Below are 26,208 nucleotides of genomic sequence, written 5' to 3'. Positions count from 1 at the left end.
TTCATAAAAACTTCCACAAGAGGTTTGTGGTCAGTGAAAATTTGAAATTCTTTTCCCCACACAAAATTCTTCAATTTATTAACCGCCCAAAATACACTCAAAGCTTCCTTCTCAATTGTAGAATAATTCGCCTCCGCCCCTCGCAAAGTCCTAGAGCAGTACACAACTGGTTTCAGATTGTGCTCACCCACATCCTGTAATAGTACTGCCCCAAGTCCCTTTACACTGGCATCAGTCATGATTATACACATCTTACTGGGATCAAATGAACTTAAACTTCCAACTGATGTCAAATCCCTTTTGATACTCTCAAATTCTTTTTTGCAGTCATCACCCCACACAAATTCTCTCCTTTTCTTCAAAAGTTCTTGCATGTTGGTCGTTTTCGATGCCAGATTTGGCAAGAATTTAGCACCTTGGATACTACCAGTAATGATCCCTTTTTTAGCCTTATACGATGAACGTACTTCTTAAGACAACCCAGTTTGCCACTGAATACATCCTTATAATCTTTGACAAACCTTGGCAAGGCATCCTCTTTGATTCCTTGTACAGAGAATTCAGGAACCTTTTGCACTCTCTCAATAAATTCTTCTCTAATCATTACGGGCGTAGCAGAGTTGGGATCCAGAATGACATTCAATTCCCGTTGGTGTGGCCAACTCAAAACACTATCTCCTTTGACCGGCACATACATTTTCCCAAAAATAGTGTTCTTCCTAAATCAAATTTGCGACTCAAAATATCCCCTTAACTGAATAGTTTGACCACCATAAGCTCCAGAAATAACATCTGGGACCTTTAAATGAACTTTGTCACTTACGTATTTGTAAAAAAAACTCATTGGATAACAAAGTCAGCCGTGCTCCCAAGCCAAATAATACTTCTGTATCTTTATTTAAGATGGAAATAATGTCTCTCGGATTAGTCTTTTTCTGAGTATTTGCTGAAATTGACAAAATACAATCCTCCACCACCTTCACAGACGCTTGACTTTTACTTGCTTTACAACATTTGGCAAAGTGACCCTTTTTATTGCACAGCCTACAGATGACATTGACCGCTGGACATTTCTTATATGAAGCAAAATGACCTACATTGCAACAGCGGAAACATTTTAAATCCTTCGACTTAAACCACTGTCCTTGAGTCATTTTATCTTCTTCCTTCCCACTAGAAACTTCTTTATCCAAGCCTTCCTTTTTTGTAAAGACCTTGTTGATTGAAGTGTTCTTTCCTCTTTCTAACTCTTCCACGCATGCTAAGGTGTGTTCCACTCCCTTAGCTAACAGTATTACTTTATGAAAAGATGGATCATCTTTGCTCCATAATTCCTGACAAATTTTATCACTTGAACATCTTAACATGAATTGGTCTCTGATTCGTTCTTCAATGGTGGAACCAAATTTACATGTAGACGCTAGCTTTCTCAAAGCTGTAATATAGTCTTCAATGCTTTCCCCAGGTTGTTGTTCTTTCATACCAAAATGGTACCCTTCCAAAATAGTACTAACTTTTGGTGAAAAATGTAGGTCCAACTTTTTCAAGCATATATCAAATTCATTTAAGTCTGTCCCATCATCTCCTGTGTCTGGTAAATTTTCAAAAATGTCCTGCCCTGTTTGTTTACATAGTTCTTTGTAACTAGAAGATCAGCGTGGCACGCTCATATGATTTCCTTATAGATTCTTTGCTTGAGCGCCACGATGAAATACCGTTCCTCCAGCCTTCATTTAAACAACGCAGCACGCACGTCTTATCTCCGGTTAAACACCGTAATAAATCACAAAGCCATAGTATTTAATAAAAACGGCGTGGTAAGACTGTAGCGCAATGCGGTAGTGTGTCTTTGTAAATAAAGAAACAGCACGGCACACTCAATAGTTTCTTTATAGCTTCTTTGATTGAGAGCCGTCACATATTGGCGTTCCACCAGTTTTAATTCAAACCATGCGGCACGCGCGTCTAATCTCCGCTTAAGCGCCGTAATAAATCACAAAGTGATAATGTTTAATGGAAACAGCACGGCCAGACTGTAGAGAAAAAACTTGCGCGGAGCACTTAGATTTCTTCAAGTAGCGAAGGCGGAGACCGGAAAGTATCAAATATAGCTCAGCACTTGAGTTATGAAGTTGAATAATAAGAAGACAAGATTCTCTCTCGGATATACGAAGTCCACTGAGCGAAGTAAAATTTACAGTGCAGTGTTAAGATACTCCTGCCCCTCGTCGCCACATGTAATAAAGGGGATTCATCCTAAATTTCCAGATGTAGTTTCTTTTAATAGGAGTATCTTATCCACAACAAAAGGACACGACACAGGAGAGTCAGCTTTTAAACAGCTCCCTCGGAATCTCATCGCCAACACTCTACTCTGATGTCAAAGATGACATCAGTACTAGAGATGAGGTCCTGAAATCCCTCACACTCTATTGTTGACATTCTACCATTCTACCACACAACACATCCTAGACAGACCTTTGCCACCAACAAAATGGCTATGACAAAACTCTTGAGTCTAGAGCATTGCATCTGTAGATCCAGTCTTAAAGAGTATATTCCGAGGTATACAGAATCTATTTTTGAAAGGTGAGGAAGCATAGTCATTCTAAAGAAAAAGAGAAATCAGATGAAGTTAAAACAGTCTGCATAGTGTAGATAAGGAAAAATAGAGAGGTGAGAAGGAATGCCTTTACAAAGAAAATTAAATCAACCGCCCAGATTATGCACTTACATTCAATCCGAATTTTGGTGGTATGTACATGTGATAAAACCCATGACAGGCTTGGTGATTAGTTTTGCCAGTCCTGAAGTAAAAAAAAAAAACTACACCTTAAACTTTTCTGGACAAGCTCAGTATTTCCGCTGTACAATTCTTATCTATAGCATTTTTCACACCAAGGGCCACTCATCTGAATAAAGCAAAAACAACAAGTGATGGACGGAATGCTGAACATTGTCAGACACTCACCCCCAGTCACAGATCTGGGTTTAATCCATCGTTTTTTTGCTCACCATGCCACCCCAGTTTGGACCCAGCCATATGCAAATCAGTCTTGACCCTGTTCCTCATGGGAACAGTCCAGCCCGAAATGCCAAGCCAGGTCCTCACTGGACCGGAAACAAGCATCCTGGGACCGGTTTCGGGGTTTCACCCCTCATCAGCCAGGCTAGCTTGAATCCAGTGGCATGGGAAGCACGGGACCCACGTCTGGGTATACCCTTCCCACTTAGGGCGACAAAGCAAAAACAACAAGTGATGGACGGAATGCTGAACATTGTCAGACACTTACCCCCAGTCACAGATCTGGGTTTAATCCATCGTTTTTTTGCTCACCATGCCACCCCAGTTGGCTGGGTCCAAACTGGGGTGGCATAGTGAGCAAAAAAACGATGGATTAAACCCAGATCTATGACTGGGGGTAGTGTTTGACAATGTTCAGCATTCCGTCCATCACTTGTTGTTTTTGCTTTGTCGCCCTAAGTGGGAAGGGTATGCCCAGACGTGGGTCCCGTGCTTCCCATGCCACTGGATTCAAGCTAGCCTGGCTGATGAGGGGTGAGACCCCGAAACCGGTCCCAGGATGCTTGTTTCCGGTCCAGTGAGGACCTGGCTTGGCAGTTCGGTCTGGACTGTTCCCATGAGGAACAGGGTCAAGACTGATTTGCATATGGCTGGGTCCAAACTGGGGTGGCATGGTGATCAAAAAAACGATGGATTAAACCCAGATCTATGACTGGGGGTGAGTGTTTGACAATGTTCAGCATTCCGTCCATCACTTGTTGTTTTTACTCATCTGAATAACCAGCGGTGCTGGCTGAGTGACTAGGCTACAGGATTCAAGGTTGTAGAAAGTTGTTTCAAAGGGAGAGGATTCCAAGACAGTTTGCAGGCAACAGTGTCCAGGTTGCTCTTACCGCAGGCAACAGGGCTCGGAACCCACAGAGCCCCCAGTTGATGATGGAGGGAGACAGCACTGACAGACTGACAAAGTGAAACAGGCAGCCATACTTTGAATGTGGTATTTGTAGTCTGTCATTCATGTGGGGAGTGCTGTCTCCCATTCAGTAGACCGCCTTGGGCAGAAAACAAATGCAGTACCTTAATTTGTCAGCAGCTGATATATAAACAAAAACAAAATACCAGACACTCTGGTAGGAAAGGAGGACAGAAGGGAACAGAGGTCTTTAATTGCTCAGCAGTGTATACGTAGTCAGCAGCCATTGCACAAGCAAAAATACTAGACATTCTCACAGGAAAGAAGGCAGCGGGAAATGGAGGCACTTGTACTTCAGTAAGCAGACAGCACGCACAAACTAAAGTGCATAGCATGCCTTTTAATTTAAACACCCAGCTTAGCATTCAAATTAAAGTACAGAGCTGAGTATATGGCACCTGCCTAATAGAAAAACAGTGATGGCAACGAGAAAAATACAGTACAGACAGACTGGGGTATGATAGTACTGTGCAATGGCTAGAAGACACGGCAATTCCAAGTGTGGGATACTTTCTCATCAATCTCAAGAAGACTGGTGTGATATAAAATGCTAATGATTTAATTCACATCACAGGCCAATACCCTCACCATAATCTTTTCTAAAAATGTGAACACAAGTATTTTATGAGCTCTACCCATTACTTGACCTGAGCATTACCTTATCAGGTTTGACTCCAAGACCTAGGAACACAAACTTCCATGTTACTATTTTCCTTGCTGTCATGACTCTATGATTAATCATTTACACCCCTCTGAACCCAGTATGCTGATTTAAAAGGTTCCAGTTTTGTGGGTAACCTGGTTTCCTACATAAATTATCAAAGGCAAACCCATAGCACACCTTTGTAAAATCTTGATCTTAAATGCATGATTCAAGCCAATATGTATTGGAAATAAAATGAGTTGAGTTTAACACTCAACTCACATTTTTTTCAAATTAGTCTTTTCTTCCCTGAATCCCAACTTCATGGACATTTAGGGCCTGATTACAACTTCGGCGGAGGGGGTTAATCTGTCCCAAATGTGACGGATATCCCGCCCGCCGAATTACGAGTCCATCATATCCTATGGAACTCGTAATACAGCGGGAGGGATATCCATCACATTTGGGACGGATTACCACCCTCCTCCGAAGTCGTAATCAGGCCCTTATTTCTTTCTGTAAGTGATCAGCATCTTTATATTATTATCTTGACCACATTCAGACCATAGCAACAGGAGTGATCATGACTGCTAAGCACCTCCCCCTCAGTCAAGGAGTTCAGAAAATACATCACATTCTACACTTACCAAAACCAGAAAATGTGTTTGTCACAGTGGAGATTACTAAGAGGTTACATAGATCCCTCAAGACCAATAACTCTCCTGCTGATCTAATATGAGCATGAAAATTACAAATATTCACAGCTCCTTTTGCTACCCTTGTTGGTAAACTCATTAACCTGTCCATTCTGGAGGATTTTGACTCACCATAACTCAAAGGATGCATTAATCATTCTCTTGAAAGAAACTGATTAATATTCCACTATGTTGTCTAATCTGAGGTCTATTTTCAATTTTCTGGCCCAAGGTGAAGTTTTTGAGGAAGTGGTGGGCCAACATCATCAAGAACTTCTTCAAAACCAAAATTATCTTTACCCCCCTTCCATATGTGTTTTGGCACAGGCATGGATTGAGTCTACTCTTTTGGGTTATGGGAATAATGCCCCAGGATGACATATACTATGGTTACCTGTCTACTGATGATTTTGGATTTTGTACAGCATGAAATACTGCATGTCATGACTTTCTTCATGACAGACTGGTCATGGTTGCATGCACCAGTACCCAGATGCTGACCTGGGCAAAATCTTACTTGATAGGTCACAGAATGACAAGTTGGGGTTTTTCATCTCTAAAGAGGTCTCTCTTTCAATTTGGTCCTTTCAAGGGCCCTCCATCTCTCCAATATTGTTTAAAGTATATCTATTTATTGTTAGACTTTTCATCCTTGGCGTGGTCTCCCTTAACTTTTTGCCTCTGTTTCCCAGGTTGTTGATGTGTGCTGGACTCTGTTTTTGTTACTCTGGGCACTTTACCGCTGCTAAAGTGCAATTGCCCCTATACAAAATGTGTATGTAATTGGTTCATTCATGATTGGCATATTTGATTTACTAGCAAGTCCCTAGTACAGTGCACTAGAGGTGCCCAGGGCCTGTAAATCAAATGCTACTACTGAGCCTGCAGCACTGGTTGTGCCACCCACATTAGTAGCCCTGTAATCATGTCTCAGACCTGCCACTGCAGTGTCTGTGTGTGCAGTTTTAAACTGCCAATTCAACTTGTCAAGTGTACCCACTTGCCAGGCCTAATCCTTCCCTTTTCTTACATGTAAGACACCCCTAAGGTAGGCCCTGGGTATCCCCAAGGGCAGGGCGCAGTGTATGGTTAAGGTAGGACATATACTAATGTGTTTTATATGTCCTGACAGTGAAATACTGCTAAATTAGTTTTTCACTGTTGCAAGGCCTGCCCCTCTCGTAGGTTAACATGGGGGCTACCTTTAAATATGATTAAAGTGTAGATTCCATTTGGGAGAGGATAGACATGTGGAGTTAGGCGTCTCTGAGCTCACAATTTAAAAATACATCTTTTAGTAAAGTTGATTTTAAGATTGTGTGTTTGAAAATGGCACTTTTAGAAAGTAAGCATTTTCTTGCTTAAACCATTTCTGTGACTCTGCCTGTTTGTGGATTCCCTGTCTGGGTCAGTTTGACAGTTTGGCTGGTTGCACCTCTCACTAGACAGTGACACAAAGGGAGCTGGGGTGTAGTCTGCATTTCCTGATGAGCCATCTGTGCTAGAAGGGAGGGGAGGAGTGGTCACTGACACCTGAAAGGGCTGTACCTGCCCTCACACAATGCAGTCTCCAACCCCCTGGTGTGTGTCCGGGGCCTGGCCTGGGCAAGGCAGGATTTCACAAACAAGAGAGACTTTCTTTGAAGTAAGCCTACTTCACAGGGCAAAATGGGTATAAGAAGGGCACCCAAAACCACAGACTTTAGAACACTTCTGGAAACCAAGAGGAACCTCTGCCTGGAGAAGAGCTGAAGAGCTTAGGAAGAAGAGCTGCCCTGCCTGTGACTGTGCTTTGTGGAGCTATCCTGCAGTTGCTGCTTCTGCCTATGCTATACGACAAAGACTGGACTTTGTGTTGCCTTCCTTCTTGTGAAGATCTCCAAGGGCTGGATTTAGAGCTTGCCTCCTGTTGTTTAAAGTCTCAGAGACAGCAAGGACTTCTCTCTGCCAGCACCTGGAGCCTCTGGCGAGACTCCTACCCTGCCAAGTGGTGCCTATCCAGTTCCTGGGGCTCTGCGAAGAGACGCTGGCAGCCCAAGAGTGAGAAATCCACATACAGACCGCCATGTAGGGAAAAGATCGACGCAACTCCGATCTGCGGCTGAAAAATCGACGCGCCGCCGGCTTTGCGGCTGAAATTCAATGCTTGCCTGCAATGTGACCAGAAGATCTACGCCTGTGGCTTGAGAAACGATGCGCAGCACCACTGACAGAGGCTGGTGAGATCGCAACCTGCGCTGCGTGGTTTTCGGACCATCGTGCGGCTGAATTTCTGCAAACACTGCTGGGCATGTAAAAACGACGCAAGGCCTAGCCAGTCCTGAAAGTGCTGACCAGATCGATACATCGCTGTCTTGCGGAGAGAAGAAACTTAGCACCTGTCGTGCATTTCACTGCCCAAAATGCGTGATGGGGCTGTGTAGGAAGTTGTCTCTGTATATACTATTTCAAAGTAAGAAATAGTGTGCACAGGGTCCAAGGGTTCCCCTTAGAGGTAAGATAGTGGCAAAAAGAGATAATTCTAATGCTCTATTTTGTGGTAGTGTGGTCGAGCAGTAGCCTTATCAGAGGGTAGTGTTAAGCATTTGTTGTACACACACAGGCAATAAATGAGGAACACACACTCAAAGACAATTCCAGGCCAATGGGTTTTTATATAGAAAAATATATTTTCTTAGTTTATTTTAAGAACCACAGGTTCAAGATTTACAAACAATACTTTAAATGAAAAGTATTTCACTCAGGTATTCTAGGAAATTTTAATAATCACAATAGCATGTACAGTTTTGGCAAAAATGGCAATAAGCATTTTTAAAAGTGGACACAGTGCAAAAATCAACAGTTCCTGGGGGAGGTAAGTAAGTGTTAAGCTTACAGGGTTCAAAGTTGGGTCCAAAGTAGCCCACCATTGGGGGTTCAAGACAACCCCAAAGTTACCACACCAGCAGCTCAGGGCCGGTCAGGTGCAGAGGTCAAAGTGGTGCCCAAAAGACATAGGCTTCAAAGGAAATAGGGGTGCCCCGGTTCCAGTCTGCCAGCAGGTAAGTACCTGCGTCTTTGGAGGGCAGACCAGGGGGGTTTGTAGGGCCCTGGGGGGGGACACAAGCAGGCACAGAAAGTACACCAGGCACAGGGGCAGCCGGGTGTAGAGTGCAAACAGGCGTCGGGTTTTCAATAGGAATCAATGGGTAGACCCGAGTTTCTCTTCAACGATGCAGGCAGACACAGGGGGGGGGGCTCCTCGGGGTCGCCACCACCTGGGCTAGGCAGAGGGTCACCTGGGAGTCGCTCTTGCACTGGAGTTCGGTTCCTTCAGGTCCTGGGGGCTGCGGGTGCACTGTGGTTTCCAAGCATCGGGTTCCTTGAAGCAGGCAGTCGCGGTCAGGGGGAGCCTCTGGATTTCCTCTGCAGGCATAGCTGTAGGGGCTCAAGGGGGGTCAACTCTGGCTACTCACGGGCTCGCAGTCGCTGGGGAGTCCTCCCTGTAGTGTTAGTTTTCCGCAGGTCGAGCTGGGGGCGTCAGGTGCAGAGTGGAAAGTCTCACGCTTCCGGCGAGAAACGTGTGGTCTTTAAAAGTTGCTTCTTTGGTGCAAAAAGTTGCAGTTTGTTGAACAGGGCTGCTGTTCTTGGGAGCTTCTTGGTCCTTTAGATGCAGGGTAGTCCTCTGAGGCTTCAGAGGTCGCTGGACCCTGTTGGATGCATCGCTGTTGCAGTTTTCTTTGAAATAGGGAGACTGGCCAGTGGGGCTGGGGTCAAATCAGTTGTCGTCTCCGTCTTCACTGCAGGGCTTCAGGTCAGCAGTCCTTCTTCTTCTTTAGGTTGCAGGAATCTATCTTCCTCGGTTCTGGGAGCCCCTAATTACTCAATTTAGGGGTGTGTTTAGGTCTGGGAGGGCAGTAGCCAATGGCTACTCGCCCTGAGGGTGGCTACACCCTCTTTGTGCCTCCTCCCTGTGGGGATGGGGGCACATCCCTAATCCTATTGGGGGAATCCTCCATCTGCAAGATGGAGGATTTCCAAAACTAAGAGTCACCTCAGCTCAGGACACCTTAGGGACTGTCCTGACCGGGGAGTGACTCCTCCTTGTTTTTCTCATTATCTCCTCCAGCCTTGCCGCCAAAAGTGGGGGCAGTGGCGGGAGGGGCTGGCATCTCCACTAGCTGGGATGCCCTGTGGCGCTGTAACAAAGGGGGTGAGCCTTTGAGGCTCACCGCCAGGTGTTACAGATCCTGCAGGGGGAGGTGAGAAGCACCTCCACCTAGTACAGGCTTTGCTCCTGGCCACAGAGTGACAAAGGCACTCTCCCCATGTGGCCAGCAACATGTCTGGTGTGTGGCAGGCTGGCAAAAACTAGTCAGCCCACACTGGAGTCGGGTATGTTTTCAGGGGGCATCTCTAAGATGCCCTCTGGGTGTATTGTTGCAATAAAGTGCACACTGGCATCGGTGTGCAGTTATTGTGCTGAGAAGTTTGATACCAAACTTCACCGTTTTCAGTGTGGCCATTATGGTGCTGTGGAGTTCGTATTTGACAGACTCCCAGACCATATACTCCTATGGCTAGCCTGCACTTACAATGTCTAAGGTTTTGCTTAGACACTGTAGGGCGTAGTGCTCATGCACCTATGCCCTCACCTGTGGTTAAGTGCACCCTGCCTTAGGGCTGTAAGGCCTGCTAGAGGGGTGACTTATCTATGCCATAGGCAGTGTGAGGTTGGCATGGCACTCTGATGGGAGTGCCATGTCGACTTAGTCATTTTCTCCCCACCAGCACACACAAGCTGGCAAGCAGTGTGTATGTGCTGAGTGAGGGGTCCCCAGGGTGGCATAAGACATGCTGCAGCCCTTAGAGACCTACCCTGGCATCAGGGTCCTTGGTACCAGGGGTACCAGTTACAAGGGACTTACCTGGGTGCCAGGGCTGTGCCAATTGTGGAGACAAAGGTACAGTTTAGGGAAAGAACACTGGTGCTGGGGCCTGGTTAGCAGGGTCCCAGCACACTTTCAAATCATAACTTGGCATCAGCAAAGGCAAAAAGTAAGGGGGTAACCATCCCAAGGAGGCATTTCCTTACAGGCTGTGCCTGGGGGCCCCTGGACTGCCCATGCCAGGTGCATGGGCAGTGCAGGGCCCCTCTGGGGCACCCCAAGTCCCCCTTACCGCCATCCTTTCCACTGGCGGTTGGGGACTCATAATCCACAGGGCAGCGCCTGGGAATTATGACCGCCAGGCGGAAGGCTGGCGGTATGTTGTAGGGGCCGGCAGTTTGGCCGTGGCTATAGCGCCACGGTCATAATAGCGCCACGGTCATAATAGCTGGCGGAACACCGCCAGCCTGTTGACCGTGTTACCGCCAGCTTACCGCCAGCCGCCAGGGTCGTAATCAGGCCCTTTATGTACAAGGGGGAAAGGGTTTCACAGGTGATGATGCTCAGTGTCAAAGTACACTCCTTAGAATCTGAGATGGGCTGATCAATCCCTCTCACTCGGCACTAAACTGAAAGATAATTCAATATGAGCACATCTTTTTGGGTTGGAAACTGTCTACCTGCTCATAGTCATTGTCCATACCGAAAGAAATTTGCTGACATTTGGGAAAGAAAAATGATGGCCGTGTGGAAACAACTTGCCCTATGTTTTCATTTCTTTAATCTTCTATATGCCCAGCATGAATTCAGTGTAAAAATGTATTACAAACTCCTTCTAATAAAATACATATGGTTTCTTAACTCAATGCCTGGAAGAAATCCCATACAAAACACACCAGTCCTTAAGCAGTCTGCGTGACCCAAAAATCACAGCTACCCATTGCACATTGTTACCCCGACAATGACATAATGAGGAAACCACAAGAGACATAAGCTTGTAGCCTTTAAGTTGGAAACCATGTGCATATGCACTGCAGCTCTACCAGAAGGAACCAATGCTGTGAAGTCCGGTGGAATACAACTGGGAGCCAGTTCACAATTCCTCATCTGAAGCTCTAAACGTCATGTGGAATTCACAGGACATGATCTGGATTCATGTTCTAATCTAGTCTTCTTGTGAATAGTTTCAAATACTGAAGGTATTGAAGTTAGGAATATTTACTAGCCAGACTATTATTTCCTATTAGGCAAAATGTATTCCTTGGACTTACTGATCAATTCACTTAGGTGTGATTAAAATTTGAAGAGAACTGATCTTCCATAGAATTGAATGCATATTATGTTTAGCAGGTGGAGTTTATACGCCTCCCATCAATAACTAATGATTGGGGTTTTAGGATTCCAGTATTTCTGGCCACCTCACCTCATGTACTGAGTATTACTCACGTGTATGTGTGCTAATACTTGATGCACACTTGTAATATATCTCTCTTAAGACACAGATTAGTTTCCTTCTGCTTTTATTTTAGATACTATTGTCACACGTAAGATCTCATCATTGTATTTTTTCTTTCTTACATGCCCCTCGAGTACTTCCATTAATAAAGTGCTTTACTACATATTTGGAATAGAACTCCAAGAGATCATAGGGTCTGTTCTTCAAGCAATACTTTGGTGCTACTTCAAGCCTTTTTGGTTACAGAATCTCACAATATATTCCAAATTGACCAGATCATTAACCTACACAATTGAGTAGAATTTGAGAAACACCAATCTCTCCATGTTATTCCCCAATAAGACCTGTAATTGTAAATAATTCTTACTACACAGAATTACGGATGTCTGCAATATTGGCAATTCTGGAGAGAGGATTTACTGGGCCATTTTCCAACCCACTTAAAACAGACCCAGAAATGTCATGCTTCCATATTTTTACTGCCCTTCCCATAACTTTGCTTCCCTTCACTGAGTTTTCCATTTATTATTATTCCCAATGTGAAGTGTAATTGAAGGAGGTGGACCATTCAATAAGAAGCAGAAAATGAAGATCCTTTATTAAGTTGAAAAAACACCAGCCACAAAGGAAAGGTTGCCAATCCAACTGCCTTCACAGATTAAACTTTGACCAAATACATTCCAAATAGTACATAAAAGAGGACCACTGGTGAACATTTGGAGCAAACTGTAAGAGAAACAATCTGCAAAATTGAAATTCCCTAAAGTTACAATACCATATACTCTCCCCTTTAACAAACCTAAAAGAAAGTAGGTAAAACAGATAAAAGTGAATAAAAAACAATGAGAGAAACACTTAATCCACAACCACAATCATATTGAAATTCTAAATCTCCCCATCATCTATTTTGGCAGCCCCCCAAAATACTTTTGTCATTCTATGTGGTTTACTGAAATAAGAAACACTTAGGGCCAGATGTAGGAAACAAAAAATTTGCGACTCGCAATTTGCGAGTTGATGCGACGCGCAAAATGCGAGTCTCTAATCCAAATGCAGGAAAAATAGCGACTCGTACCCGGAGTCGCAACGCAGTGAGCGAGTCCGCCGATTGCGAGGTCGCTTTTTGCGACCGTGCAAAAAACGAACTCGCAATTTGCGAGTGGGTGTCGCAAATTGCGATTAGCTTGTTAATTGCTTACAGGTGCTGCAGAACACTCCAGAAACCACTCCAGAACACTCTGGAAACACTTCCTGGCACATGATGATGACATCACAGCCAGGAAGTTTACAAATACACCTGGGAGGAGGGAGGACCACACCCTTTTTAACTGCTGAACTGCACACAGTAGAAACAGCAGCTGCAATGGAAGGAACTCCAAGGAAGAGAAAACTGAAGTTCTCAGAGAGGGAGCTAGGGGTGCTGACAGATGAATGCTGTCAGCACTATGACGAATTATTTGGGAGGGCAGCCCTCAATGTGCCTGAGGCCACCAAACGACAGCTGTGGCAGGACATCCAGGATAAAATCAACACCCTGGGGGTGAGCCACAGGAGTATAGATGAAATTGAAAAAAGGTGGTATGACCTCTGCTCCCAGACCAATGAGAGGGTGGCTGAAAGGCTCCGGGAGATGAGAGGCACAGGAGGGGGACCTTCGTCAGTACCACCACCCACACCCCTGGAAGAAAGGGTGGAGGAAACCCTGGAGCAGGAGGCAGTATCCGGATTTGGGGACCTGGACACCTCAGAGCCCACCACATCAACCGGTGAGTACCATGTGACATGCCTGTACCCCTATCAATGCCATACCCCCACCCACCATGTAGACAGGGGCATGCTCAACCAAGATAGCTCCATTTCAGGGTAGCAAACACCAGAATGATGCATTATGGGAAATGTAGTCAAGTAGGCAGTTCATAGGCAAATGTTTATTTGGAAGTGTGCAACAGATAGGAGACACTGATAGTCTGTTCCCCATGTCCCACAGGTCTCCCACAAGACACCACCACAACTCACAGCAGCCAGCCCCATGAGGACAGCTCAGGACCCGCCAGCACTCCCACCTGCACGGCCAACATCATCCCTGCAATATACACACCTGCTGCACCTGTGTCCCAGGAGGCTGCGCCAGCAACAGGCAGGAGTGAGACAGTGGAAAACACAGGGCAGCCACCGCTGCGCAGGCGACCCAGGTCCAGAAGATCAGGGCTGCAGGCTGCGTCCGGCCATCAACCTCCCAGCCACAGTGAGGCACAGCTGCTGCGTGGTCAGCGCCTACAAAACAACATTTTAGGGAGGATTAGTGGTGTGCTGCACCGCTTTGTCCGCAACAATGAGGCCAGCATGCAGCAACTTAACTCAAGAATCGACACGATAGCCACAAACAGTGGGAACCTTGCCCTGGCCATGAGGGATCTTGCAGCAGGACTACTGGCCCAGGCCGAGGGTGGGCGGCGCAGGGACCGTCAGCTCCTGCACAGATTGGATAGGATGGCCACATCCATCGGCAGGCTGGCTATGAACACCACAGGCCTGTCGAGGAGGACAGTTGGCCTCCAGGTTGAAATGGGCCATTTTGCAGGTGATGTGGCTAGGGGCCTGGGACGTCTCACACACGTCATAGACCTAATGGAGGCACGGCATCTGTCCAGGGGCACAGGGAAAACACCCCAGGACAGTGAGGAGGGCTCTACAGTGAGCAGTGTCTCTGCCACAGACACTAGGGTGCTCCGGAGTACCAGGCAGAGCACAGCAGAAGCACCAGGGACCAGCCAGGCTGGCAGGAGCCGCAGAAGGACATAGACATTACCCTGGCCCTGTTGATGTGGCACATGACATCAATGTGCCCCATTCATGGTTTGCATTTACATGCCCATGAACAGTCATTACTTGTATATAGTTCTATTTCTGCACTAATTAAATAGTTTTTCTGTTCCACTTAACAAATGGTGTTTTTGGTCAATAGGTGAGTATGGTTGGAGTTGACACGTACCTTCCAAAGTATTGTGTTGCGATGTGTTCCCGTCTCAGTCTGCCTTGATTAGCTATACTCCGATCCCCATGATGGCGATGTGGTTGCTCTTGCTGTTCATCATCAGGATCTGGGTCTGCAGGGGTGAGAGGTAGCCCACATCGGGTGGCTATGTTGTGGAGGATGGCGCATGCGACCACAATTTTGAATGCTGTGATGGGGGTATACTGGAGGGCACCTCTACTGCGGTGGAGGCATCGGAATCTTGCTTTCAGGAGTCCAAAAGTGCACTCTATCAGGTTCCTGGTCCTCTTATGTGCATTGTTGTATCGCCTCTCACATTCATTGCTGGGTGTTAAAAACGGAGTCATAATCCATGGCCTTAGAGCATATGCACTGTCACCTGTTGGGCACAAAAAGTACACTGTTAGAAAGTCCTGGTTGGTGTGCACAGTGACCTGTGTGTATGTCTGCAAGGTGTATGTAGCTCTACCTAGGAGGTATCCGTCTCCAAACTTCCCACGTTCCAGGCGTTGATGTGTCCCACTATGCCTAAAAATGTAGGAGTCATGGGTACTGCCTGGAAACTTAGCTACAATGTCAGTGTAATGGGCGTCACAAACAACCTGTATATTCAGTGAGTGGGTACACTTTCTGTTGCGGAAAAGATGTTCCAGGTTTGCAGGGGGGCATATTTGAATATGTGTCCCATCTACACATCCTATGACATGGGGAAAGTTGGCAATGCGGTAAAGGTCCAGCTTGGGGCTGTTTATTTCTGCCTCATTCCTTGGTAGGTATATGAAGTGAGACATGTGTGTGAGTAAGGCATCTAGGAAGGCCCTGAGGAACCTTGACACTGCACTTTGGGATACCCCACCTGCCACAGCAATGACCCCCTGATAGCTCCCTGAGGCCAAGAGGTGCAGTGAGCATAGCACTTGCACATGCGTAGGGATGGCGCAGCCACGCAGAGTCTGGTGTTCTAGCTGTGGTTTAAGTAAATCAATTCATTCTAGTATGGCAGCGCTGCTAAGGCGGTATTTGTCATATATATCATCCTCAGTTTGCTGAAAAAGGGTCTGCCTTGTTCTATAAATCTTCTCCTGTCTGTGGCCCCTCCTCCTCCTCTGCTGGGCTGCGTGGACTCTCCTCCTCACTGCTATCAGGTATATCTCCGCCATCTTGAGTAACCCTGATGGCTTCTGGGTCTCCTTTTATACTTTGGTACTGGTTACCACCTGCTCTGAGTTAGTGGTAAATTGCAGGTGCAAACTGGGCTTTTTGCGACTAGTCGCAATTTGCGAGTTGCTATTGCATATGGTTTGCGACTCGCAAATTGCGACTTGCTATTTGCGGGTCGCAAAATGGGGTCGCAAATTTTGCGAGTCGCAAACGGCTCACATCGCTTTTTGCAAGTCGGAAATGGTTTTTTTTGCATCCCATTTCCTATTTTGCACAGTCGCAAATAGCGATTCGGGCCATTTGCGACTCGCAAAACTTTGCTACATCTGGCCCTTAGCTTTCCCAGCCTACTTGACTTGACAAGTCACCAACACCAATAGAAAAAGGTTTAACAGCTCTGCGAAGATCAAAACATTCTTTACTTTTCAACTGAATTTGAGATTCCTTCAATTTCTATTTTTCATACAATGTTTCTGATGCCAATGATTCCTTGCACTAAATTACCACCCACGAAGGATACACTCTGGTATAGGTTTTTGAATAACGCAAAAGGACTAACCCCAGTTGTCTAATGAGGAGTAAATCTATATTCCAATACTTCATTTTTACTGATTGAATTCTACTATTTCCACAGTACTTTGCAATTTGTATAGTCTAAGGCACATCTCTCATGTGTAATACTACTGTCTGCGAGGAACCTTTCAATCTTCTTGAATGTTAACTGTACCCCATTGTTAGAAAAGAAGTGAGATTTTTAAAATCCTAACCTGATGATAGGCGGATGTCAAGTCAAAGGTAGTGGAAAATGTAGCATTGCCCCTTAGCGTTACCATCTCCATAATGTTGGGAAGAGAAAATCTATCATCTACCATCTCCTTGTTAAGATGCCTAAGGCCCACACATAACCTGATTTCACCAGAATGTTTAGTGGTCACAACAAAGTGTGCTACCCATAAATGAGGCTTCCACAGGTTCAATCATGCCCTCATCGTTAAGCTGACCCAATTCATTTTAATTGCACCCTATAAATTAAAAGAGCTATTCTTGTCCATGGACGCAATGGGTTTGGTAATGTCTTCAACGTTTTGCAATGTAAATATTCCTATAAGTTTCTGGTGTGGCCAACTCAAAACTGTATCTCCTAGTATTCGTTCAAGGCATGATTACCATGAAGTTCTATATTTGCTTCAAAATAAAGAAACAGTTAAATAGGTTTACCACCATACTTATATGGAGTGACATCTGGATAAAGATAAACAATCTTACCTTTGAAGTAGCAAGCATAATCCCTATCAGAAACCAATAATAATCTTGCTCCTGAATATATCATCATTGAGACTTCAGCTCCAAGGAACCTCACAATATCAGACAAAGGGGTGTTCGCAATTCAATGTTCACAAACAATTCACATAATTAATAATCTGAAGAACAACTTCAGAATCCTCCGCACTCACCTCTTCATTTTCCCTTTGACTGTGGAATTTTTACAACACAAGGCAAAGTGCCACGTTTTCCCGACATAATTTACACATAAACCTTACAGCAGAACAATCTTTAAAATTGACAGCATGATTGGAATAAGCACATCTGTAACAAGTATGTTTGACCTTAGACACAACACACTTGTGATGTTTGTGACTAGAGACAATAGCAAAAACTGAAGAGGCTCCCTCTTTGGATTTCGGTAGGCTATTATACATTATATATGCAGAGTGTGCATAGTGTTCTGCTTGTTTAGCAATGAGCAATTCCTCTGCAAGACTAGAATCATTTTTGGACCACAACTCTTCTCTGACTTTATCACTTTTACACATAAGCATGAATGTATTCCTTAGTCTCGCCTTCAGTATTGGCACTGAAATTACGTGTTAAAGCAAGTTTATGGAGGGCAGTGAAAAAATCATATATGAAGTTATTATCATTTTGTTTTCTTTTCCCAAAATAAAATTGTTGCAAAATTATGGGGACCTAGGGAAGGAAATTAATGTTCAGTTTCTATAACTGCTTCAAACTCTTTCAAAGCATTACCATCACCATCATTAGTAACATCAGGTATGTTCTGAAATATTTTATGGCCCTCTGCACACAAACACTGTATTAACTTAGAGGTTTTCTTTTCCTGAGGCAAATTAGGATGACAAACTTTTTAAGTAATTAATAAACAGTATTAGAAATGGGGCCTCTAGTTGGCAGTGGTTTTCACCCTGTCCAAGTGGGGACCCTCACTCTAGTCAGGGTAAGGGATCCACACAGCTAAGATAACCCCTGCTCACTTCCTTGGTAGCTTGGCACAAGCAGTCAGGCTTATTTCAGATACAATGTGTAAAGTTCTTGTACACATTTACAGTAACACAGTAAAAACACCACAAAAGTACTCCACACGAGTTTAGAAAAATAGCCCATATTTATCTGAATAAAACAAGACCAAATCGACAAACATCCAACATACACAAGCAAAGATAAAAAAATTCAAAGATTAAACTTCAGTATAGCGCTTAGAAAATGATAGCACCAACAACGTCTTGACAGAGTTGTTCCCAAGAGTCTGATTCCACTTGTGAAGGAGTGCGGGCCGGTCATGAGTCGCACAGACCCCAGGTACAGTACCTTTGAAAACAATGAAACAAAGACGATGCACAGAGTTGGGGAGGTGAGGTGTCGGTGGAGCCGGTGTGGCATCAGTTCCTTACTGCTACCAGGTAGATGAGGTGTTGGTTCCTTACTGCTAGGTAGGGGAGATGATGCATCAGTTCCTTATGGTTGCAGGGGAGGTGATGTGGCATCGGTGGTGAGGCGTCGGTTCCTTACGATCCAGCGGGGTCAATGAATCCAGCAGGTCATGATGTGAGGTGTCAACTTTGTGGTGTCAGGATCACACCACGGGCCTCAGGTACTTCTGCGGAGTCAGAGTTGGGTGTCTCAGACATCAGGACATGGCAGTCAGGACTCACGCTGTGGCGGGACTTTGGAGGCACTGCAGCGGCATCGGTTGTGGTTGTTGCACTCAGCGGGCGCCACAGCTCTGGTGCAGGCAGTGGAACAGAGTCGGACAGTGGCACCAGTTCCGAAGTTGCTCTGGAGTCAAAGTACTTGGTTTCTTCTTGGGTTCACCAGAACTCACTCCCAAGGTCCCAGGGACTGGATTTGGCACCACTTGGCAAGTCAGGACTCTCATCAAAAGAGCCCAGGCACTGTCAGGTGAAGTCTTTTTTGTCCTTGAGACTTCTTAACAGGAGGCAAGCTCAGCCCAAACCCTTGGAGAACCTTTGAAAGCAGGATATAGAAAGCAAAACCCAGTCCTTTCACTCTCAGGGCTTAAGCAGCATTCAGCTGGCCACCACAGCAATACATATGCAGTGCATTATTAGCTCTCCGGCTGTGTAAGGATCCCACTGTGTAAGGTGAGCCGCTTTGAGGATTCAATACCTGGGTCGATTTATATAAAGCCACAATAAAATGTACAAAACACACATACCAGACACAACTACATGTATTACTGATTACGTAAAGTAGGGGCCAAGTGAAGGGCAAATGCTGAAAAAAAAACAGCGCTGGGAACACGAGTGCTTACTGACAAACACGAGAGAAAGGACATTAAAAAAATAGTCTGTCCAAACAACACAAAAACAATCCAGGCGTAATTAAACTGTATTTGGCCCGTGCTCCTCAGCCAAGAATAAGAAATTACTATTGGCTGCCAAACCAGTTAGGAGGCAGCAAAAGAAGAGTGACACTGCCTTCAAACAATTGTAACCGGCAGGCAGCGGCAGCCAGGAGCAAAGTCCTTTTCTCATTCCAACAGGTCTTCCAAACAGCACATGCATGCTGTTGAGGCTCACCCTAAAAAGGAAAAGTAAGCAAACAACAAAAAAGTACTTCACACAAAATGACAAAGAAATCAGATGCACGACAATGTAGCCAATTTCCACCTGTAGGGAAGTAAAAATAATGCAAAAATACAACTGTGGAGCAGATGAAGCTATTTGCTGAAAAATGACCCACAAAGGCGAGATGTAGTTCAGTTTCTTTGTCGATTATTCCAAGAGGAAGAAGGAAAGGCCTAGTTCAATTTTGACAAGTTTGTGACGGACCTAAGACAACTTCCTGTTTAAGAGCTGACATCTTCCTGTATGTAAGCACGGGAGGAGATCCCTCAAATGGTGACCAAGTGCCAAGAAAAAGGACAAAGTGAGTTGTGCGATGGCCGTGAAGTGCAATAAAAGTTGCTGAGGGCACGAGAGCAAAGGGAGCTAGGGAGCGCGACTCCCTTGGGATGCTGCGGAACAGGCTTGCAGGTGGAACAGAGGCATGTGCCCGTAGTGTGCTGCTCTCATAGCTCCAGGCACCCTCGTGATCCAGCAGGAAGAGCTTGCGAGTAAATTAGAAGCATGCGCAAGAAGTGTGCAATTTCCGGAAGGCAAACGGGCAGATAAAGATTGTGTGCTCGAGGTGCCTGGAGAAAAAATTACAGTTAAATTGAGCAAAGACACACAAGGTGCGCTGTCCAAGCTCTTTGAATACAAATTAAAACACTGCAAGATTCTCCATAATATGTCCGGGAATATCAATACGTGGGTACAGTAAGGACACTGTAATCGAAGTATCCAGAAAATGGAAACAGCAGAAGGAGGCCAGACGAACAAACAATATTCATCCTAGTGAAACATGAGGGTGAAGGCATGAGCAAATCCATAAATATCAATTAAAAACAGTACCTTGATACTCTCAAAAGACACTTGTTAGTAGAAGGGAAGATTGTGGGAACCCCAATAAAATATGAAGGTTGCGAAGAAAAAGTGTTGAAGTTTCTTCAAAAATGCATCTGGTGATAAGCAATTCAAAATTTCCACTTTGACTAAAAACATTCCAAATAAAAAATACCATAAAGGAGAACCCCACGTGAACATATGGAGAAACCCATAAAACAAACAATATGCGAAATGAGAATATCCTAAAGTTACAATACCACACCCTATCATACTAATTCTCCTGCCCCCTTCGTCTGTTGCTTTCTCCCCTAATGGAGAAAGGACACAAGCTCTGAAAACTTTTTAAAATGTTCTCCCCAAGCGTCGAAATCGAGTCACAAAAGACAAGATAAAGAGCTTGATTTTTTTTTAAATGGTTTTATTGTCGGTAAGTTCGTTATTGATATCATAAACACGTATTTACATTTTTTTTTATTTTAGGAATATTAGTGATGCAAACGCATGGTCCTTGTGTTTTTTTTAAAATAAATATTAATAATTCAATGAACTTCAATACGCAGCAGATGCTGCATGGATCCATCAATACTTTTGTTAACCTCCACAATACATACACCAATACTTAACTTACTGGCTAGATTAGATACCGATAGCTTACATGAAGGCTCCTACGGTGAAGCCATTGTAGCAGCTTTCTGGATTCGATGACTTTAGAATGGCTATAATAATTCTTAATCTGAATAAAAGGAACACGGAAGCTTAAGCCTTAGAAAGCCTTACAGTGCAGTGCATGATGAGTTTTCTATTCCATGTATTTCTTGCACCTTTCATCACCGAGAAGACATGTTTTTAGGAAAGGGCCCTGATGATTTTCTGTGTCTTGTTTCGATATCCTTTGCTTTTTCCAAAAGAAACACTTTTTAACATTTCTCATCCCTAGCTTCAACTTTAGCAGGTGTGATTCTGACGAAACTGACTACTTGTAAAATATAGCCAAAGTTTTAGAAATATAAGTCTATTTTTGACCACGCAGTAGAGTTATTGTATTGGTATAGGTGCTCTAAATCCTATGGAATCATCTGAAGTTCCTCATTTGAACAACGTTGTTTAAGTGAACCACTGTGTAGGGACAGGTAAACTATTTGGCTTAAAATACTGTCCCAAAAGATCAATTAATTGTTGAAGACAGTGAAAAAGGGATATATTGGCTTATTGTTGGCTCACCAGTATCCGTGGCCTTTGTCTGTTAAGACAAGAACAGCAGCAACAAAGTTTCCCAACACGCCTTACAAGTAGCCTTGTTTACAAGAATAAAAATGAACCATGGGGTTTCAAGGGAAAAAAAGACAATGCAAGCGGGATTTGTTTCTCATCCCCAATAAAGAAAGTTGTAAAATGGTCTAAGTGGTACGATTAATATTGGCTACATTTGTTGAACACTTTAATGGGTACACATGAGGTCTCGAAAGTGTGCTCTGCAGTGAAAAGAACATATTGTGGGACTTTCCTCCTGTTGGAAGTTATAAAGGGTACTGAATACTGGTTTCCCTTTGCCTAGCCAACATGTTTCCTTACTTATGAACTGTTCCTTGGATTGAACAACACAAAAGGGGCCAGATGTAGTAAAAATCTGGATTGTGACTCGCAAATTGGGAGTCAGACCGACTCGCAATTTGCGAGTTGCAATCCAGAATGTAGGATGGTGTCCCTGACACCATCTGCGAATCGCAAGGCGGTCTCAAAGGACCACCTCATTAATATTAATGAGGTGGGTCGCAATTTGCGACCCCCTTGTGAGTGGCGGCACTCACAGGGATGGTGGACTGCTGGAGACAGCAGACCACCATGTCTGTGACTGCTTTTAAATAAAGCAGTTTTTTTTTTGTAATGCAGCCCGTTTTGCTTAAAGGAAACGAGATGCATTACAAAACTAAAAAATGAAAGGTTTTCGTCAAATTTTTTCATGCCATTCACAAAGGCGAAGGGGTCCCAGAGGGACCCCTTCCCTCGTGCGAATGGGTTACCACCAGTGTGACACTGGTGGTAACTGCGATTGCTTTGCCACTGCTTTTGCGGTCACAAAACAATACAGCATCGTGCTGCGAGTCGCAATTAGGAAGGGGAACACCCCTTCCTAATTGTGACTCGCAGTCCCGTTTTGCGAGTCGGTACCCAAGTTACCGACTTGCAAAACAGGGATTGGGCATCGCGATGTGCACAAAGTTTGGAACATCTGGCCCAAGGTCCCTGCAAAATTCTTGGCCCCTAGCTGCACAAAAACCTCTTGGCATGCCCTCCCCGTCACTCCTTCAATATCAAAAGCCGATTTTAACCTCATTCGATATCTGGCTCAGAAGAAACGTGTCAAAAAAATTACAGCATGTGAACAGTCACTGCTTAAAGCCTTCTTCACTAGCAGACCGTAAAGATCTGCTTCAGATATCACCATCACCTGCTGTGACTGGTCCGGCCTCCTCCACAGCCGGGTCCGAACCACACACAGCTTGACCTGACTGGTCTTACTTAAAAATAATCAAATAAATCCTGCACATATTTCTATCACAATTTACATATTAGGGCACCTAAAGTATGTAAGGCGATTAACATTTTTTTCTCCCAATTGCTTCCATTCACAAACTGAACTTTTTAATGTTATTTGGATAATACCTTATACTTTTGCTACCAATGCAAGATATTTCTTTACAGATTTACAGTGTTTTATTTTAATGTCCAGCATTTTCCAACTCTACCTTCAGCGTTACCAGGTGAGTTCGGCTGAGCAACCTGAAACAGCATCTCCCTAGCTCATATGAATAGTGAACTTGGGTGAGAAGTGAGATCATTCCGCCAAATATTCTGTTACTTTCAGCATCCATACTTTAAACGCCTATTGTGTTTATTTCAAAAGGAAGGTAGACTGCCACAGACTGAATTTGAAGCCAGACTGAATTTGTCCAGAGGTGTGCACATATCAATGACACAGTGGTGCAAACTCCATGCAACAAAACACATGTGCCAGAGTGATGCAGTAGGAGACACGTGTGTTAAACTGCACCATACATTCTTCTTTCATGATGCTTAGTGCATATGTTTAAATGTAGAATAAATAGCACAGTCAACAAACTCAAACACCATATATTATATTTATTAAACTTCTCCACCTAATTACATTATTTTTTCATTGTTCTGCTCGACAACGTTCTATCTTTTGACCCGAATATAGGACTTCAGCACTGTGTCTCAAGGTAACTGTGCATATATGGAGATCTTTACTAAATTATGCAGCTACTGAGATCATCCCCACATAAAATGTTGATTTTTACAAGCTGTCTCTTTTTTTTAACGGTTTTGTTGGCTTTTTTGCTTGATCGGTTTCATGCAAGTTCTGTTGTTCGTTTCTAACGCAGAAAAACAAAAAGAAACAAGTTACAAACAGGTACATGGATGATCGCAAACACAATTGATGCATAGTCGGAAAGCAGACTTGAGAATCCTACATTCCGATGGGCCAATTTAGCTCATCTAATATTTGATAAACCTAATTCTGCACATGTAAAATAAAACAGAAGGCCCAGATGATGATATTAAAAAAATTAACAGCGAGGAGTCATGATTAATCACCTCAGATTTGGGGTGACCTGCAAATATTCATGGGCTACCCTGAAGGTCTAACTAGATAATTAGTTTAAATGTCACATATTGTGTCACATATTGTGAGAGGAAGGCACAAGAGGGGTCCCTTCAATTTCTTCATCAGTGCCAATATCCTTCAAAGCACAACTTCCTGCTTCAAGTGAAAACATATCAGAAGAACTAGGGGGCATATCTATAAGCTCCTAGCGCCACCGGAGCGTCACTTTTCGTGACACTCCGATGGCGATATGCCCTGTGCCATATTTACAAGGTGGCGGTAAGCCACTTTTTGTGGCTTAACACCACCTAGTAAATATGACACCTTCACACGCAGCCCTTTGCGTGGAAGGGGTGTGTAATCGGTGTTGCTGTGGGCTGGCACCCCAGCAACACCCATTGCATTTTGACGCTGCCTCAGAATTATGAGTTTTTGTGCCTTGCGTTAGCAAGGCGCAACAAGGAGGAATACTTTTATTCCTCCTTGTTTTTGCTTTTTCTATGTGTGCTGCATTCTGCAGCACGCATAGCAAGAGCAAAATGCCACACATGATTGTTTATATTTGGGAAGGTGTCCCTTCCTGCCCATAAACAATCATTTGAAAATGACGCTATGGCACTTCTGTGTGTGCAGAAGTGCCAAATCGCCATCAGTGATTGTTTATTTGCAGGAATGGACACCTTCCTGCACATAAACAATCACACCCCTCAACGCAGACATCTTTGCACGATGGTGCAAGGATGCCTGCGTCGGCGTTGGCAGCTAAATTTAGAGCAGCAGACAACATAGGGGTACGCCGTATTCAATTAAATACAGCGAATCCCTGCATTGAGAAAATGACAGAGTGTGGCGCTGCCAATTTTGGTGCAGCGTCATGCTCCGTCATTTTTCTATAAATATGGGCCTAGATTTTGTACTCAAGAACGCAGCATTTGTAATATGTGTCTAGCAAGACAGAATAACAGAACCACTATCTTGTGCGCTGTTGCATAATTTCTCCTGGCCTTCCACGTTATCAACATGTGAACCTATGCATCAAATAGGAAGAGAATGAGTGTAAACTGTTAGAATCCTCGCAGTAAACATTTGCTTATTAGGTACTGAAATAGGGTACGTTGTAATCACTTTGGATGTACCCTAGAATATCCATAACATAATAAAGAATTCAAATTTAGCTCTACATTATGCTTCATGAGACACGGCATAAACACAACCTCCGGATTTAAAGGGACTGTCTGAACCTATTATTGACTTTCAGCATTGTAACTTCATTTTAGACGGCGAGTAGCTATAGAGGATAAAAATAAACAATCACTATCATCTTCAATATTAAATTCATAGCTTGCTTTAGTTTTCACTAGTCATAGTTCATAATCGCCACTCTCTCGAGGAAACCAGACTTTGAACTTTGGCTGGTAGTAATGAATGAAAACAACAGCATCACAGCACTCACATTTAGTCTATCCTTTGTTTCCAGCATTACAGGAATCGTTCTGAAAGAAACTGAGCTATTAGTTGTGCAGGATGTGAGTCCTGAACAAGTAACAGGTCTGCAATTTCTCCTTAATGGGAACCCAGCACTCCACTGTAGCACATGACTCTCTGAGGGTGGGGAAGCAGAGCAGTACAAGGCCTACTCAGTGGAGGTGGTGTGGGCCGAACATCAGGTAGATTAAAATACCATTGGTGACATTCAGAAGTCATATTTGAACCTTACTGGGTCATGAACCCCACAATCACAGTACCCCTCCCATACTAGGCAGAACATCACAATACAGGGAAGTATAAATATCAATGAACCAGGCCTATTGGCTTTGTCACTGGTCATCACATCAAGAATATTAGGCAAGTCAACTGGTTTTGTCAAGGAGTCACTACATCAAAAGTTCACTTTGTCACAGAGTCATCATACCCTTAGTGTGGTTTTCCTGTAACATTTTGTCTTTTTCCTCCTGTTTTGCTGAATTTGTTTTTGTTGACCTGGCTCACATTACCACTGCTAACCAGTACTAAAGTGAATGTGCTCTCTCCTTTAAATGTGGTAGACATTGCTTA

General features: G+C 44.2%; 1 protein-coding gene across 1 annotated transcript in view; it reads right to left on the bottom strand.

Annotated features, from left to right (window-relative positions):
• Positions 1-23,646: 23,646 nt before the first annotated feature.
• Positions 23,647-26,208, bottom strand: part of EVC (EvC ciliary complex subunit 1) — a 436,134-nt gene continuing 433,572 nt past the window's right edge. Inside the window, exon 21 of the mRNA XM_069203012.1 lies at positions 23,647-23,920. Within this exon, the coding sequence (XP_069059113.1) occupies positions 23,842-23,920 (79 nt within the window). The 3' untranslated portion in view covers positions 23,647-23,841. The remainder of the gene's footprint in view (positions 23,921-26,208) is intronic.

The sequence above is a fragment of the Pleurodeles waltl genome, chromosome 1_2, assembly GCF_031143425.1.
Source record: "Pleurodeles waltl isolate 20211129_DDA chromosome 1_2, aPleWal1.hap1.20221129, whole genome shotgun sequence".
Taxonomy (NCBI): Eukaryota; Metazoa; Chordata; class Amphibia; order Caudata; family Salamandridae; genus Pleurodeles; species Pleurodeles waltl.
Note: the sequence above shows the minus strand (reverse complement) of the source record. Positions and strands in the feature narration are given on the sequence as shown.